The sequence below is a fragment of the Cottoperca gobio genome, chromosome 3, assembly GCF_900634415.1.
Source record: "Cottoperca gobio chromosome 3, fCotGob3.1, whole genome shotgun sequence".
Lineage (NCBI taxonomy): Eukaryota > Metazoa > Chordata > Actinopteri > Perciformes > Bovichtidae > Cottoperca > Cottoperca gobio.
Genome location: NC_041357.1, coordinates 26,725,694 through 26,741,235, shown reverse-complemented (window position 1 = coordinate 26,741,235; position 15,542 = coordinate 26,725,694). Strand labels below are relative to the sequence as shown.

The following is a 15,542-nucleotide window of genomic DNA, read 5'->3' as shown; positions in this document are numbered from 1 at the left end:
AATGAATTCAATGTTTGTCATCACTGCTGTGAAATACAGTCATTTATTCTTTTTCCAACTCTTTGACGCTTAAGTTATATTACGACAACGCTTAATATTAAGACCAAACAACAGAGATGGAGCTCTGTCTAGATGCTACAACACATAAAGTTTGGAAATAATCCTAGAGTGATATTCAATAACCAACGTCTTTTGTAAGTACCTTTCACCGACCTCTAGATACTCCTGATTTACACCGGGGAGGTTTTTGCTAAACAAGTCACTTGTTGTTTCGTATGAACAAGACACAATGATCCAAATCCATATCTTGCATTTCCCATCCAATTGTAACTCCAGCTCAGTCTCTGTCTCTCACGGTAACCTCCTCAGTAGTGTGTGACTGCGTTGGGCGGCAGAGAATATTCACCTGTGGATAAATCACATGAAAGTCTGACTTACCGACTCTTCATTCTGAATCCATAGCGCTGCACTACAGACAGAGTACCTCTGGACTGTGAGACAACTTTCTACTGAAGAAAGGTCAGCAGCAGCCTGACATGTCTGAGAGACAGCTTATGAGTTGAGAGTGGACTAATACCACAACACCTCATTGTGATTCCAGCCCAGTGCAGCGTACTGTTACCAGCTCCTTGTCTGCTTGTTTGTGAACTTGTTTATTCCACCATCTCGGGTGGCTTGGTCACTCACCCGCTTACACTCCCTCCAACCTTCACTGACTCACTAACTCATCCACTTTACTCTCCCGTTCACCCTTCACCATTTCCCCCACCACCTCCACCACCAGATGGCTTTTATAGTTCTCCCGCTGAGAAAAAAGGAGGGCTGTTAGAAACTTTATTCCTATAAATGCAGAGCCATTACTCTGTTTTAATGTGCACGTCTGCACATCATACACTCGTGTTTGCCACGAGCCCATAGCGTCAAGGGAAGGGCAATAATGTCAGACAAATTGTGTAAGTAAATGGGCGCTGGGTCGTCCTAGAGACGAGCGCATTGCCTGCCTGCATGACAATAAGACAGTGAGGTAGCATCTCGCTGAAAAGCAATTTATTGAAATGCAAAAAGAGGAGAGAAGCCTCAGAGCAAAGATGCTGACAGGACAAAAACCTGCCGCCATCCATCTCAGTTTGCCGAGTTTTGCATCTACAAGTGAGCTTCTTATCCTCTCGCAGAGAGAGGAGAGGTGTTTCCTAGAAATACTGCAAGAACAGCTGGAGCGCCTGTGTGGTCACAAGCTTTCCAAGCTGGGGGGGAATGGGAAGGGTTCAGAGGTTTTGATGAACACCTTTTTGAGGTTGATAATAAAAGCTGGTAATTAAAACTGAAGCGGAAACAAATTCAGAGTCATTTGTTCAATGTAATCCTAATATTCCTGCTCATGTTTTTCATTCTGGCTAATCCATGTCCTCTGACACAGAGGCCATCGCTTTTCTTTTTTCTTTTTTTTTTCATTAGCACCGTTGTTATTGTTTCTGCCAATCTCCTCCCTGCGAGATCGGCGGTGCTACACAGAAACTGAATAAAGAAGTTTAAATCACCGATGTCGGCGAGCCTGCTTGCACTCGCTGAGGTAGAATGCATCAATCACATCGCCAGTGTTGGGTGGATGTGATTTAAGTGTGAGCTCCTGTTTTGTCTCACTGAGTTTTATATCTCATTCACTTTACTGTTTCTTCCCCGCCTTACTGTATTGTCTGAATGAATGTCTTTATCTCTGCCATGTGACTCATTGTTAGAGAGATATATAAGCCTATTTCGTGTCCTGGGCCTGGCTGTGCCTCTCCGGTCTCCAGGGCTGTAAAAGCCCTCCAGCAGGGCTGGGCCGTGCTGCTGCTCAAACCCTGGGCTAGCCTCTAGTCCACCTCGCTCTTCTCTGATCAACACTCGTCCTCTACAGGTCCCCCCTCTCTCTTCCTCTATTTTCACAAGCAGGCAGAATAAGGTCAGGTTGTTCATCCTGACAATGAAAGAAAAACTTAATTGACTCTTCCTCTCCTCCTCCTCATCCTTCCAGCTTGTCTACAATGAGCCTTGAGGCTCTTTTTTAGCCTGAAGCCATCCTTCTGTCAAGGGACATTATTCTCCTTTGGTCACAGCTTAAGAGGCTAGGTTTCTTCTCAGCAGGTAAAACTGGGCTGACAGTTGGAGAGAAAGCAGCTTTGATCTCCACTGTCTTCACGTTGCAGAACCAAGATGACAGGCAAGGGAGTCTTAGGAGCACTTTATTCCACCAAAGGTGCTGGAGAGAAAACACTCAGGCTTGTAAAAATGCCTGCAAATCTTGGCTCTCACATTCACTGAAGCCCAAACAATACCTAAGCTGGCCCCTTGCAAGTCCCCTATAGTGTCTTCCAGAGAATAAGGGAGCCTCGTTTCTCACTGGTGATGTGCCCCGTGTTAGAGGCTCCATATGGAGGTGGTGTTTTATCATACTCTTGCCTGCCCCCATTAAATATCTATTTTTACCAAAGCAAAAGTATGCTGTGGCCTCCTATGATACACAAAAGCACCACCGATAAGAAGTAGCTATTAGTAGAGGATGCGGCAGGTGTGGTCGATGCAACCTGTAAAACATGTTGCAAACTTTAATTGAAGGAGCATTTGTACCAGTTGTACATTTTCATTATATATCATTTCTTTAATATAAGGTTGATATTGCTCAACAACAATAAAAAGCTGCAAGGGATGGGCACAATAACACATCACATTATATGTACAATATAAAAGAACATAATACAACAGCACCATTTTATAGCCTCTAAAAGTGCCTGAGTGTTGACTCGATGCCTGCAGACACCGTTTCAATAACATCCCAACATTTTAAGTAGACTACTATATTGGATTTGCATTATATTGTGCAGGTGTTTCTGTAAGTGTGTCCACCTACTGGATCTATCAGTAAGGTATGAGACGGATGTGACCTCTACGTGTTATCTTTTGGTAGTTTATAGGACCAAATATTCACTGTAGATTTGTGTCACAAAAAGCGCAATGGGGACGGATTCATGGAAATGGTGGCAACAAACTCTAACCACTGCAATCCGCCGCAGACGGTGCCAAAATGAAAACGTTACCGAGTGCAGTTATACTGACACGCATCAAACTAGAATCTAATAAAAGCGAGATTCATAAATGCTGCATGCGTTTGAATGTGCTGGAATATGCAGAGGCAGTAAATTATATGACAAAAAACTAAAAGATCTACTAAATCTATAGGAGATTTTACGTACCGGGTACATACTTATACATTTTATGTTTACTAGTCATCTGGCCTTGAGTGTTGACATCAGCACAAGTGGAAGACAGGAAACCTGGGGAGTGTGTGACAATTGGTTATTTTTTATTGTCTTGTTTAATTCTCTCATCATATTACGTCAGCTCGTTACACACACACACTCCACACATTCATAGTGTGGAGAAAACGTGTGCGATGGGAAGTCTGGTGCAGCTCTGTATGCTGCAGACTCTGGGTGACAGTGCAGCCAAAAGCACTCCATCCTTACCCTTGCACAGAGGGGATAGGGAAAAGAGGAAAGAGAGGATAGGTAAACAGAGCCATTAGAGACAAATCTATTTCTGAAGAAAATAAAATCACATCATCAAACAAGAGGAAAAAGAAAAATATGATCCTGCAGCCCTCTGGGCCCCGGCGTAGCAATGATAGCCGACTATGGCATTTGTCTTTATCAGTCTGCCTTGAGGGAGGGAGAGTGTGGTGGGAAGGTGTGAGAATGAAAAGACAATGAGAAAGACGACGGAAACAAAGAGCCCAGCGTCTCCTTTACTCGTCACAAAGAGCTGGACACATCTGTTACTGTTCTGACTTATAAGACGTGAGCAGCTCGTGGATGATTATTCCTCTTTCATACATGTTTTGTGGTTCCGCTGTTTGTACAAAGTGGCTCTCAGATGGTCATTCTTTAAAAACAGAGTGAAGGGCTCGGCGGACAGCGAGCCACAGTATCATCAGTCATGACTAGCCGGGGGAGTCATACGCAGCTTCATCAAAATGACAAGATTGACTTTCCAGATTTTATCCTTTCTCTGTGACATTTGGTTGTTTATTCTGCTTTGCAGTAGCAGCACCAGAGAGTTTTTATAGTGCTTGTGTATCAAGACAATGTCCTTAAAATTATATTTATATATATATATATATATATATATATATAAATATACATATGTTAAACAGACCTTACAATTTGATTATGATAATTACTTGAATATAATATCTGCCACCTCAACAATTGCCTCTGCGTTATATTTGAAGCATTCTGTTTAATCTGATTTATTTTATTATGAGTAATATTAACACGACTTATAATCAGCAGCTATGCTAGTAGCTCTGTGCTTTGGGCTAAGTAATACTAGCACAATGCTAACATGATGATGTTGAGCATGTGTAATGTTAACGATGGTAACCATTTTAGTTCATCTTTTTAGCATGCTAACTTTAGCAAATTAGCACTAAACACCAGGTACGGCTGAGGCTAATGGGCTGTAGGATCACAAACGTTATAACAGTTAAGCTAAGGGGATATAAATGTCTGCTTTCATACAATTTCATAGCAAAACGAGACATTTTACTCAATACATACCTCACGTTGGGGTTAGACAGAAAGTCCTGGGATCATCAAAGTCATCGGGCTTCATGTTCTGGGGACCATGAATGTCTGTACAAAGTTTCATGGCGATCCATCTAATGGTGTTGGAGATATATCCGTCAGGACAATCGGGTACATTTGCTTCTCAGCGTCAGATGGACTGGATTTCCATGTGAGAATTGATCAGCTCCAGAAGCACACCTCTATTTGCCCTCCATGTTGGCTGGGCTGCATATATCCTTTCTGCATAGCTGAAGCCAAGTCCTTACAGATGCTCCATCATTTCCGCTTTCCAATGCCAGTCATTTTTCAGTCTTTTTTTTTTTTTAATTATTATTATCTGCCCAGAGCGGGCTCTCTCTGAGGGAGGCCTGTTTGTGCTACAGCCAGGCTCACAGCTATTTAGTGGCTCGGCTGTTTTCTTTTCTTCTCCCTCTGTTCAGTTTGAATACCCCGGGGAAATTTGGCTGTGTCTCTGATATATTTTTTGTCCCGCTGACCAGTTTTTATTTCTCCTCATCAGTTCGCAGGTTGCCAACATACTGTCACTCATTTGGCTGTCTAATTGTCTCCAAAGTCATTTCAGTGTAAAGGAAAATAATCTAAATGTTGTGTATGTAAATATGTACCGTGCACATTTGCATTTGTTTTTACTTTGTTCCTATTTAAAATATATTTAATTCATTGTACACATTAGGAAGTTATAGAATATTAAATCAAACGCATCAGAAGATCAGACATCTGAGCAATGTGCAGCAGAAGGCAGGGGGTGGGATAGTTAGCGCCAACATCCTCTTAATGCTGTGCCAATGCTGTTTGAGTGAAACGACAACACGGTCTTATGTGACTGCTCAGCTATCTGCCATCTGGACTCAATTGAATGACTCAAGTGTCTTAATTGGACACGAGTAAAGAAGCTCTCACTCCGTTCACATTGAGCAAAGGTTCACACTCGTTTCGGTTTTCTCTGACAGTCCCACTGTTTCTGAATGTCAAACTTTTACACAGAGACGATACGACAAACCTGACGGTGTTGACGGAGAAATCGTGTTGTGCTTCATGTTCTGCATATTCAGGATGTTTATGACGATGAACTCTAATAACACGATTGTCAAATAATAGTGATGCATTGTGACAGTTGTGCTCTTATTTTGACTCTGCAAGAGTGAATAATGAGGCTGACCCTTCTCTGCCCTCCCCTCTCTCTGCCTTTTGCTTCAGGTCAGAACATGGCGTTCCCCCCGGTGGCTCTGTGGGTAACTGTTGGCCTGGCTGTGTGTCTGCTGGTCCTGCTCATTGCCCTGGCTGCTGTCTGCAGCAGGAAGATCAAGGAGAGCTGCGAGGAGGCCAGGAGAGAAGGTACAGGAAGTGCACATTCAGCACCAGTGTATATTCTCAGAAGGACTACAATTCATTAGTGATAACATGAAAATCCATGTTCAATCCTCAAGGTTACATAAAAGCATGTTTTATGCCTTGCCTTCATTAGGGAAAATATGCAACGTGAACTTAAGAGCTATGTATATGCAGACAATATAAAGTCTTAGACTATGTTATCCTACTCCATACACAGTGCAAGGCTTGCTGAATAATGGATGCTAACCTATCATGCTCTCAGGCCCTTTAAAATGAAAATGCCGAATGACTCCTTTAACTCTTCACATAGTGGATCAGTAGATGATATGCATAATTGCGACATGTTGCCTAGATCATGTGGGAGGCGCAACGAGAGCAGAGAGAGAGATAGAAAAGCAGAAAGCAGTGATGAGATGTTAACCGCTCGAGGAACTTCCAGACTCCAGAGGGGGTTCTGCTTAATGCGCACAGGCAGGATCTCGGATGGTGGGACACATATCTTCAGCAAAGACGAGCATCATTACTCGGGTCCAGTAATTAGCGGTGTGGAATGGCTGAGGATCGCCGCAAGTGCAAAGAGAAAAAGTTTCAAAATGAGATAGAGAGTGCAGAGCCACCAGCTCTGCTGTAATGAGATCCTCTCAGAGTGGAGGAGACATTTAAATAAAGGTCAGCCAGTGTCTGCACCAGGGCCCAGAGGTTTAAAAATAAATATGGAAGTGACACAGACTTAGAGGAAAGAGTAAATAGCTCCATGGAACATATGAAATCAAATGAAATGGAAAGAGAGAAATATAATGCAGTTCCTCCCATGGATCAAAAGGCTCCTAGGGTTGTGGGGCCCCTTTTCTTCAGTGGGGTGGAATATGAGCTGCTTCTCAGGCGGGATTGATTATGTGGTCATCCACTGTCCGCCTTATTGAAATGTTAGGTCTTATTCTGTGCAGTGCCAGCAGTTCTTCTGCAGTAAGAGCGGGAACGCAGACTTATTCACATATCATGCAGACTCTTCTAGTCCTGATACAATGATACTGTATGAATACAGATGTGGTGGGGCTTAAAATAGGATTGTTATGCACATATCCAGAGTGGTGGGGAGGGCAGGAAGCAGGGAAGTGCAACCTAATTGTGGTTGTCTTATCTTTTAATGGCGTTCCCGGGTATGGCCAGATTAAAGTTGACTCTCTCCACCGTGTCTGGGTATTGAGGGTGGAAGGGTCAGTAAGAGTGGAGAAGGGAGTAAGTCATTTTTCTTACCTGTCATAATTTATATGGAGCAACCAAATGTGTATCGTAACCGAGCAGAGCGGCTTGTGGAAGCTCAATTCCAGGGGCAGTGTTGTATCTGGACACTTCTTTCGTTCTGTCTTTCTCTCTTTCATCCCTCTGTCCTTCTTTACATAATGGTTATGTATCTAATATATGCTTTCAGTGACCTATCCAGGCCCACTGTTCCATCTCTCCAAAGCAGATTTTACATTTAGATAAGCATATGATTTAATCAGACTTGCGCTTGGAGCGCATATGTAGGTGACATGGGACGGATCTCCCCCGTGTGAGGGATGAACGTCACGAGGGAAGCAGTGTTTCCCCCCGGGGGTGTGTTTCACACGGGTTAACCCTCAGGTTTACCACGCACCAAATGCTGTTGTTTGACCACCTTTGTGTACACGGGACTCTCATGAAATAACAGACACAGACTTTATTTCACTCCAACTCTCATAAAAAAACCAGACATTTAATAATCCCCGTTCAAATTATTGGCAGAAGAAAGATGTCTTCTTCTTCTTCTTTTTATCAGCAAAATTGTTTTATTTTTGTCATCAATAGTTGATATTCAAAGGGAGAGAAAATGAATTAAAACCTAAGCAGCACAAACACTGCCGTGCTTAAGCCTTATGTCCTAGTATGCACAAAGGTTTGTGAAGAATACGGCTCGGCTGCTTCTAGGGTGCAAGAATGAATGAATTAGTCCCGCTAATCAGTGTATTTATAGTACTGTAGGTTTACTAAGAGGACATCTGCTTACATTTGAAACACTCATGATGTCACAGCAGTGTTTAAAGAGATTCAGTAGCAGTGCTGCACCACTTCTCTGTAGGGGAAACGTAGAGGCAGAAGGGAGGATGATGAGAAACAGTAACACTCTTCTGGCTTCAGTGAGTATCTCTCTTTCCTCTGATTCTCTCGTCTTTTATGTGGTTTGTCCAGCTTCTGTGTTTAAGCCATCACCGCCCTCCTCCGCACCCCCACACATCTGGGATGCAGCCAACAGGGGCGTAAAATTGTAACACTTTCAATGTACAAAAGGAAACATTTCTCACTCCCTGCCCTGTGGATGCCCTCGTCTTCACCCTTTTACTTTAAGGTGCCTTTTTAAATGAGCCTCACTATCCTATCAAAGCCCCGGTCCCCCAAGGTATTCCCCGGCTGCCACAATTGTGGGACTCTTAGTTGATTTTGAGGTGTTGAGTGAAGCACTGAAGGTTAACAGGCTCACACATCTATATGAATGTTACAGCACAGTTCTGAAGATGTGGCATTTACTGTCACAATGTGCACCGGTTAACTCAAGTTGCTATTCTAGATAATCCGTTTAAAGTTGGCAACACAATATTATCTTGTTAAATGTTTATCTGAATGAAATGTCTTGTAATAATATGTGAATACTGCAGTAATTTTATAAAGTCTTATTTAAAATACAACACTACACAGAGGAAGAGAAACGGGAGAATATGATGTGGGTAGAATTATGCATATACAGGCTGTTTGAATGTGGAAACTCAGCATGATCTGCTGCTGTTATATTACGGATTATAGTCTCTGCTGTCAAAGGCAAAGAAAATCAGGCAGACGTATAGGAATATAAACAAATGGATTGTGTTGCCTTGACATTTAATTTAGTTTAATTATCAGTTTACACTCGTGCATCAGACACTAAATAATGGATCTCAAGCACAATTGCTGTGACGTGCCTCATAGAATTAATATCAGTGCTCTGTCTCAGACCTTTTTTTTTTGGGCCCTATGTGTGTGTGTGCACATGCATGCCACGTGTGTACGTAAGTGTGACAGCCATCTCTGGGTTGCCTCCCTAACTCTGTTGACAGTGGGTTTTCAGAGAGCCAGGAGCTAAAGCCTAATGTGATTACTGTCTTTGCGAAAGGGCTGGATAAGAGGTTAAAGGGGGGATATGGCTCTGTGTATGTGTGCGTGTGCGTGTGTGTGTGTGTGTGTGTGTGTGTGTGTGTGTGTGTGTGTGTGTGTGTGCGTGTGTGTGTGTGATGTAGCGGGGGCATTGTGTGGTCGTCATATAGCTCTCACCACAGCTTGTCCTTTGAGCTGTGAAGGATCAGCTCACCATAGGCTTGTAAAAAAAAAGTGAATGCATTGCGCGCCTGCCTTTGTACTGTGGCTCCCACTGATAATGGCTTCTCTGTCTCCCCACAGCTGAAGAGGCCAAGGAACTGGAAGAAGAGGAGTCAAAGACAGGTCAGCCAATCCGCACCTGGTCAAGCCTCTGCCTCTGCATGCGTCAGGGCCCTGCTGTTTGTTTTAGCTTGCACTGCTGTGCAGGTGCTTGTGACAAATACTTGTCAGGAAACAGTAGAAAATCCACCTCCTTTAGCTGAAACCGATATTGAAATATGTTTAATGTTTTGCTTTCAGCACTCGGAGCAGTGTAATCATGCAAGGCTGTAAACACTGTCAGGCAACGGTGCATGTGCATTTTATCCATTGACGGCTGGATCAAGTGGGCACTGCAGGCGCAGACCAGACTGAGTCTGTAAACAGGGCAATTAGTTCTACACGTGCAAAATCTCTTATGTTATGTTATTTACATGTGCTGTGCAAACCTAGCATTGAAATTACAAACAATTCAAATCACCCACAGTTTGACCTGTCTTCTTATAAAAACAAATAAGCCCAGGTGGCAGGATGGTAGCGACTCAACAGAACAAGTAACTGAATGTTAAGTTTGTTTACTGAAGTGTGAGTGAATGCTGATGAAGCATGAGTGCACGTGAGAAATGAGACCAGCTCCAGGCACCGAATCCATTCAACACAGCGACCCAGTGGCGTGTGTGTGTGTGTGTGTGTGTGTGTGTGTGTGTGTGTGTGTGTGTGTGTGTGTGTGTGTGTGTGTGTGTGTGTGAGGCAGAGAGAGGGAGACTCTCTTCTAATTTAGTGATGCCAACAAGCTGTTTTACATTATACTTTCCCCCAAAGCTACAGCTATAACAGTGAAATCTATCTTGTCTATAAATTTAATGGTAACAAGTTCTTCAAGTTCCAAGTTTCACAAAATGCCAACAATATAGCTGCCGTGACCTGCACTCAAATTATTCTTTTTACCAAGCCGAATGGATTTTTCACTGAGCCCTGGCTGAAATGTGTTAGGCATATTATTGTCACTTGGAATATGTTGCTTTTGAATTCTTATGATGAATCATCCTGCAAAATGGACAGACATCACCTGTGACAGTGCTTGTTCCACTTAATGCTTCACAGAGTTTGGCAGGTCACTACTCTTTTAAATCTAACACGTTTGTACTATTTAACAAATGCAATGGCCAGAGGGAGCTGCTGTATTCCATGTCTAGAAATGTTGCTCTTCTGTAAAGAGACATTCCACAACACATAGGGAAGCATTTAAACCAGGAAATAAAAATGAACAAGACTAAGAGTCCTCAGCTACACGAGTGGCTCTGTTAGGTTGGTGCTTCCAGCTAAGTGTTAATATTAGCATGCCGACATGCTCACAGTGACGATGCTAACATTATGATAGTCAGCAGGTAAAATGTTTGAGAGTAAATAGCTTTACTGTTTGCATGCGGCTACATTCACAGTGACACTGCTAACATGCTACATAGGCTACTTAGTTTAGCATGTTAGCATGTTAACTTTAGCAAATTAGAACTTGGTGCAGCTGAAGTTGTTCGGGTGGTGCTTCCAGCTAAGTGTTAATATTAGCATGCCGACATGCTCACGGTGACGATGCTAACATTATGATAGTCAGCAGGTAAAATGTTTGAGAGAAAAGAGTAAGCAGCTTTAGGCTACTGTTTGCATGCGGCTACATTCACAGTGACACTGCTAACATGCTACATAGGCTACTTAGTTTAGCATGTTAGCATGTTAACTTTAGCTAATTAGCACTTAGTGCAGCTGAAGTTGGAGTATCTGCCGGCTGCCAAGCAAATTTATACCAAGGACATGACTCCAGGAGGTTGAAGGAACGGCCAAGAAATAATCGAGCACATAACCACCTACACCCTGCAACGTGTCGTTTTTACACTTCTGTTTTTGTGCGGTTCAAACGAATGAGATATGACATTAACCTGTTAATTAATAAGGTTGAGAGGTGCTGGTAGGCAGATTGTGTGTGTACATTTAAAAAAAGTTAGAGGTTTAGCTCAGTACTCATCTTTTTCTTTTCATAATGCTCGTGAAGCAGGACAAAATACTTCTGTGTGTGCTTCTTTTTCTGTGATGAGTGATGTGATATTTTGCTTACTATGTGACCTTATGAGTCCAGAATTAATTTCGCCATTAGCATGCAGAGCAAGTTTCTTCTGCCTGCCCAGCCTCAGTGACTTCCCCTCACAGTCCTGAGCAGTTCTCCCTCAAGCGTTAATGTCATTAGAGTTATTCATTTGACTCCTTCTTTAGTCTGATTGAATTATTTAGCCTTTCTGTGAACGGCAAAGTTAATACCATGTGATTTTAATAAGCTGAGAGGTGAAGGAGAGTCTCTGAGTGAAGGGGGACAATGACTTTCACTCTCTAATGCCTCTCTCATGAATGTTTCAGAGAGATCTGTGCAGCCAGGAGCGGGGTCAGCCATGCCACAACTAGTGAGACTTATGCCGCATTTCCACTGCATGGTACGGCACGGCTCTACTCAACTCCACTCGCTTAGAACCGTTCTTTTTTTTGTTTCCCATTAGCAAAAGTTGTGGATAGTACCTGGTACCTTTTTCATCTCGGTCGGGGGTCCAGGCATGCTCAGCCGATACTAGAACCACTGATTGTTCAAAAATAATTGTCACTAGCTCCACACGGGCCATCCTGCACAAACCCGCAATTTTTTAATAGCCGAGCCACCGTCAATAGCGACTGCAAATATATATATTTAAAATGGCAGCCCACAAATGTACGGCATACACTACACCGTACAAATGAGGAAGTGCAGAGTTTTGTTCCCGATAAAAAGGATCCAGCGAGTGTTGCTTTGAAGAGGATGTCACTGCAGTTTCATGCTGCATCCCTGTGATGGTCAGCTGGAAAACAAACGCTACCTGTTACCAAAAGTGAGTTGGCACTCGTGAGCCAAACCATGCAGTTGGAATGAGATGAGTTGAGCTTTAGCTGAAGGGGCAGGGCAAAGGAAAGTAGAGCTGGGAGACATAAGTACGCCTGTACTCCAGCGACAAGACAGCAACTTGCAGCCACCCTCGCTCTCGCTGCCTATTGTCATCGTCCATGCACCTGGCTGATCCAGGTGGACGTTGTGGGCGGTGAACTGGTGAAATCAAGCTAATGGCTCTGCCTTCTAAAATCACTCTGTAAGCACTCCAGACAGGAAAGCTTTGTTTTGCCATCTGGCTTCAATCGCGCTGACAAAAGCAGAGGTTCCTGCATGAGACAATGGAGCTGAAATGAGCCCCACTTTAATAAACCCAGGATGATGGGGAGCCACGTTTGTGTGTTATCTTAATGAGCTGTCCAAAGGAGAGCGCGCCTCCCCTTTCAAAGCCAGCCTGACTTTAACAATAACCAGTGATAACTAGGGACCTGGGCGCATTCATTTGCAATAGGGTAGGATCCCTTTGTTGCCTTTTACAGGGAAGGCAAATAATGTTTAACATTGGAACAGTGGAGCTCAAATTCTGGATTTATTTGCAGATGCTAAAGCCAAGAGCAACTCCTTCACACACACTCACAGGTTACACCTGCACACACATGCAAAGGGACACACACTACACACAGATGGAAGCGTACACTAATCTACATCCACACAGATGTGCAGTGTGTACAGTTCTTGCTGGCTGCGTCTTTCACCTCCCCACCTCTTCCCTGAAATGTGTTCAGTAATCTGAGCATGATGTGCTGTTTAGAGGGGGCTGCAGTCACGCAAGTGCAGCTCCTCCTGGTAGAAGCTGGCTTTAGTTTGTGTGCACTAGCCCCTGTCGTTCCTAAATCCTGGACTCCAAGGAGTCAGGCCTTAGCAGCACGGCCCTGGAAGAGTGTTAGTCAGTGACCCAGTTCTTTTATAGACAAAGAATTGTCGGAAAGAACAATTTGACACGCCTTCTGAAAAGGGAGCGCCATGCTAAAAATGGTTTTATTAACCCTTCTTAACTGAGGCAAGGTCCCGTGAAGGTGGAAGGTTAGGGAATAGTGGGCCTTATAAAGCTTGAATGCACCAGGAAGCCCCACCCTTCACAAATATTCTGGTTCCTTCATGCCAAGGCCACGGCTGAAAGATGGATGAAAGTTGCTGAAATCGTATTAAAGCTTCAAGCCCAGTAGCTCATCACCCTCAATGATTTTAAGAAGCCAGCTAAAGCTGTGTAAAGGTGACTCTTGAGCAGACAGACAGAAACAAGGACAGCTGTACCAGAGTCAAAGTCACCTCTGTGCTTGTTATATCCCCCCTCTGTCCTGTCTATTGAGTTATTCAGATAGCAATGAAAATACAGCACCTTAATGTGTGAGGAATATAACAGTCACCCTATGTATGTCATGTGTCAGTGTAGCATCTCGACTATATGAATTAAGTTGTTTCAATATTTCTCCACGGAGTATGTTTCTTGAAATTGCATATTTTTGAATGCCTCATGGAATATTATCCATTCATACAGTCAATTTGTTTTTAAACATTATGTCTATTTGACCAGAACTATTACATTGTAGGGAATTGGGTAATTGCAGGCAACCAGTAACAACTAAAGAAATAGATGTAATAAATGTGGTTTCCTAAAGATCTGGTTGTTTCCTAATCCTTTGATTTGATTCGATTGACTTTAAAGACACCTTGGAGCAAATGTTTTCACAAGCCGGCCTTGTTTTGTTCATTTGCAGGCGGCTCGATTCACATCCTGCAGTTGCTTTCAAACTATTCCACTGGCAGTCGGTGGCAGTAACGTACCAACAAATGTAGCAAGGAGCCAACAAAGGCCAAGAAGAAGAAGAAGAAGAAGAAGAAGAAGAAGAAGAAGAAGAAGAAGAAGAAGAAGAAGAAGAAGAAGAAGAGAAGAAGAGAAGAAGAAGAAGAAGAAGAAGAAGAAGAAGAAGAAGAAGAAGAAGAAGAAGAAGAAGAAGAAGAAGAAGAAGAAGAGAGAAGAAGAAGAAGAAGAAGAGAAGAAGAAGAAGAAGAAGAAGAAGAAGAAGAAGAAGAAGAAGAAGAAGAAGAAGAAGAAGAAGAAGTTCAGATATTTTGTTAAAACTGGCTGTGCAGTGGAAGTAAATGCACTCGACATGTTTGCCGGACCGCAGGGACACACCTTAGGAGTTATAATGGCACACTGAAAAAACTTCTTGGACACATTGACATTACCAGACGAAGGCTTATTAAAAAGTTGCATGCAGTATTTGTTAATATAACCCAGTTTGACAGACCTGCAGGTCACTAACATACCATTCCACATTACTGCAGTTTGAATTGATAGTGCCTTGGAAAGCAGCCCCCAGGCAGCGCTGCTTGACATGCTCTCCCTTTTCACTGGCAGCACATACTCATCCACTGGGCTCTCCCAACGGTCACACATTACTGACTAAAGATATGTAAATAGAACATTCATGTTGCCTTCATTATTAGATGTGGGTCACTGGATAACTTCAAGAGCGCTAATTAAAAGAGCTTCCAGCACACCATTGCTTAGTAGATGCGCACACGTTACTCAAACTCACTATTCCTTGCTGGTTCAGCATCATCCAGTAACCTACATGTTTACTTGTTTTCGCCAAGGATGAACCCTGAGATGTTGCTGTTTTAAGGCCAGCTCACATGTGTTGGATAATAATGGAATAACATACATGTAGGTTTCACGTAACCAGCATTCTCTACTTATATAGTTCTATATATTTCATACCTTCAATGTTGGATAAGAAGATTCCCTGTTGCTGAGAAACTTTCTTCTCTCCTGTTCTCCCTCCTTTGCCTTTAGTTTGGGAAGAAAGTCCTGAAAGATGTGCTGCACACTGACCTCTCAGAGGTTATCTGCTGCCCCGGGAGGAAAAGGCCACCTGATAATTGATAAGAAGAGATGGAAGAGAAATAGCAGCTCCAAAATCATTTGGAATAATGAGCGTCGTCACAGTTTTAATAAAAGCAGTCAAACTACTCGGTGCTGTGCGTCACAACAACAGGCCGATCCCACTCCTGGCTGCTTTGCATATTAGACACAAGTAACACTGTAAAGAGTGCTTTAGTGAGAGGACAGGGGAAGTTTAGGAGTGAAGGCAATCCTTTTCCTGGGATGAATCCCCTGTACAGACGGCATTTACATCCTCCTGCCATCCAACCCCCCCCCCTCACTCCCCCTTCTGTCATGTAATCTACGCTCCTCTGACAGCACA

At 43.2% G+C, this 15,542-nt stretch overlaps 1 protein-coding gene across 3 annotated transcripts in view; it reads left to right on the top strand.

The window, feature by feature from the left end:
• Positions 1–15,542, top strand: part of cd276 (CD276 molecule) — a 61,337-nt gene that overhangs the window by 34,905 nt on the left and 10,890 nt on the right. For 2 of the 3 annotated variants that reach the window (XM_029455514.1, XM_029455505.1), the window contains exons 5-7: positions 5,823–5,960; positions 9,408–9,449; positions 14,046–14,147. In XM_029455514.1, the coding sequence (XP_029311374.1) occupies positions 5,823–5,960; positions 9,408–9,449; positions 14,046–14,107 (242 nt within the window). In that variant the 3' untranslated portion in view covers positions 14,108–14,147. Of the gene's footprint in view, positions 1–5,822; positions 5,961–9,407; positions 9,450–14,045; positions 14,148–15,542 lie in introns of those variants that run through there. The other variant, XM_029455524.1, reaches the window with a different exon arrangement.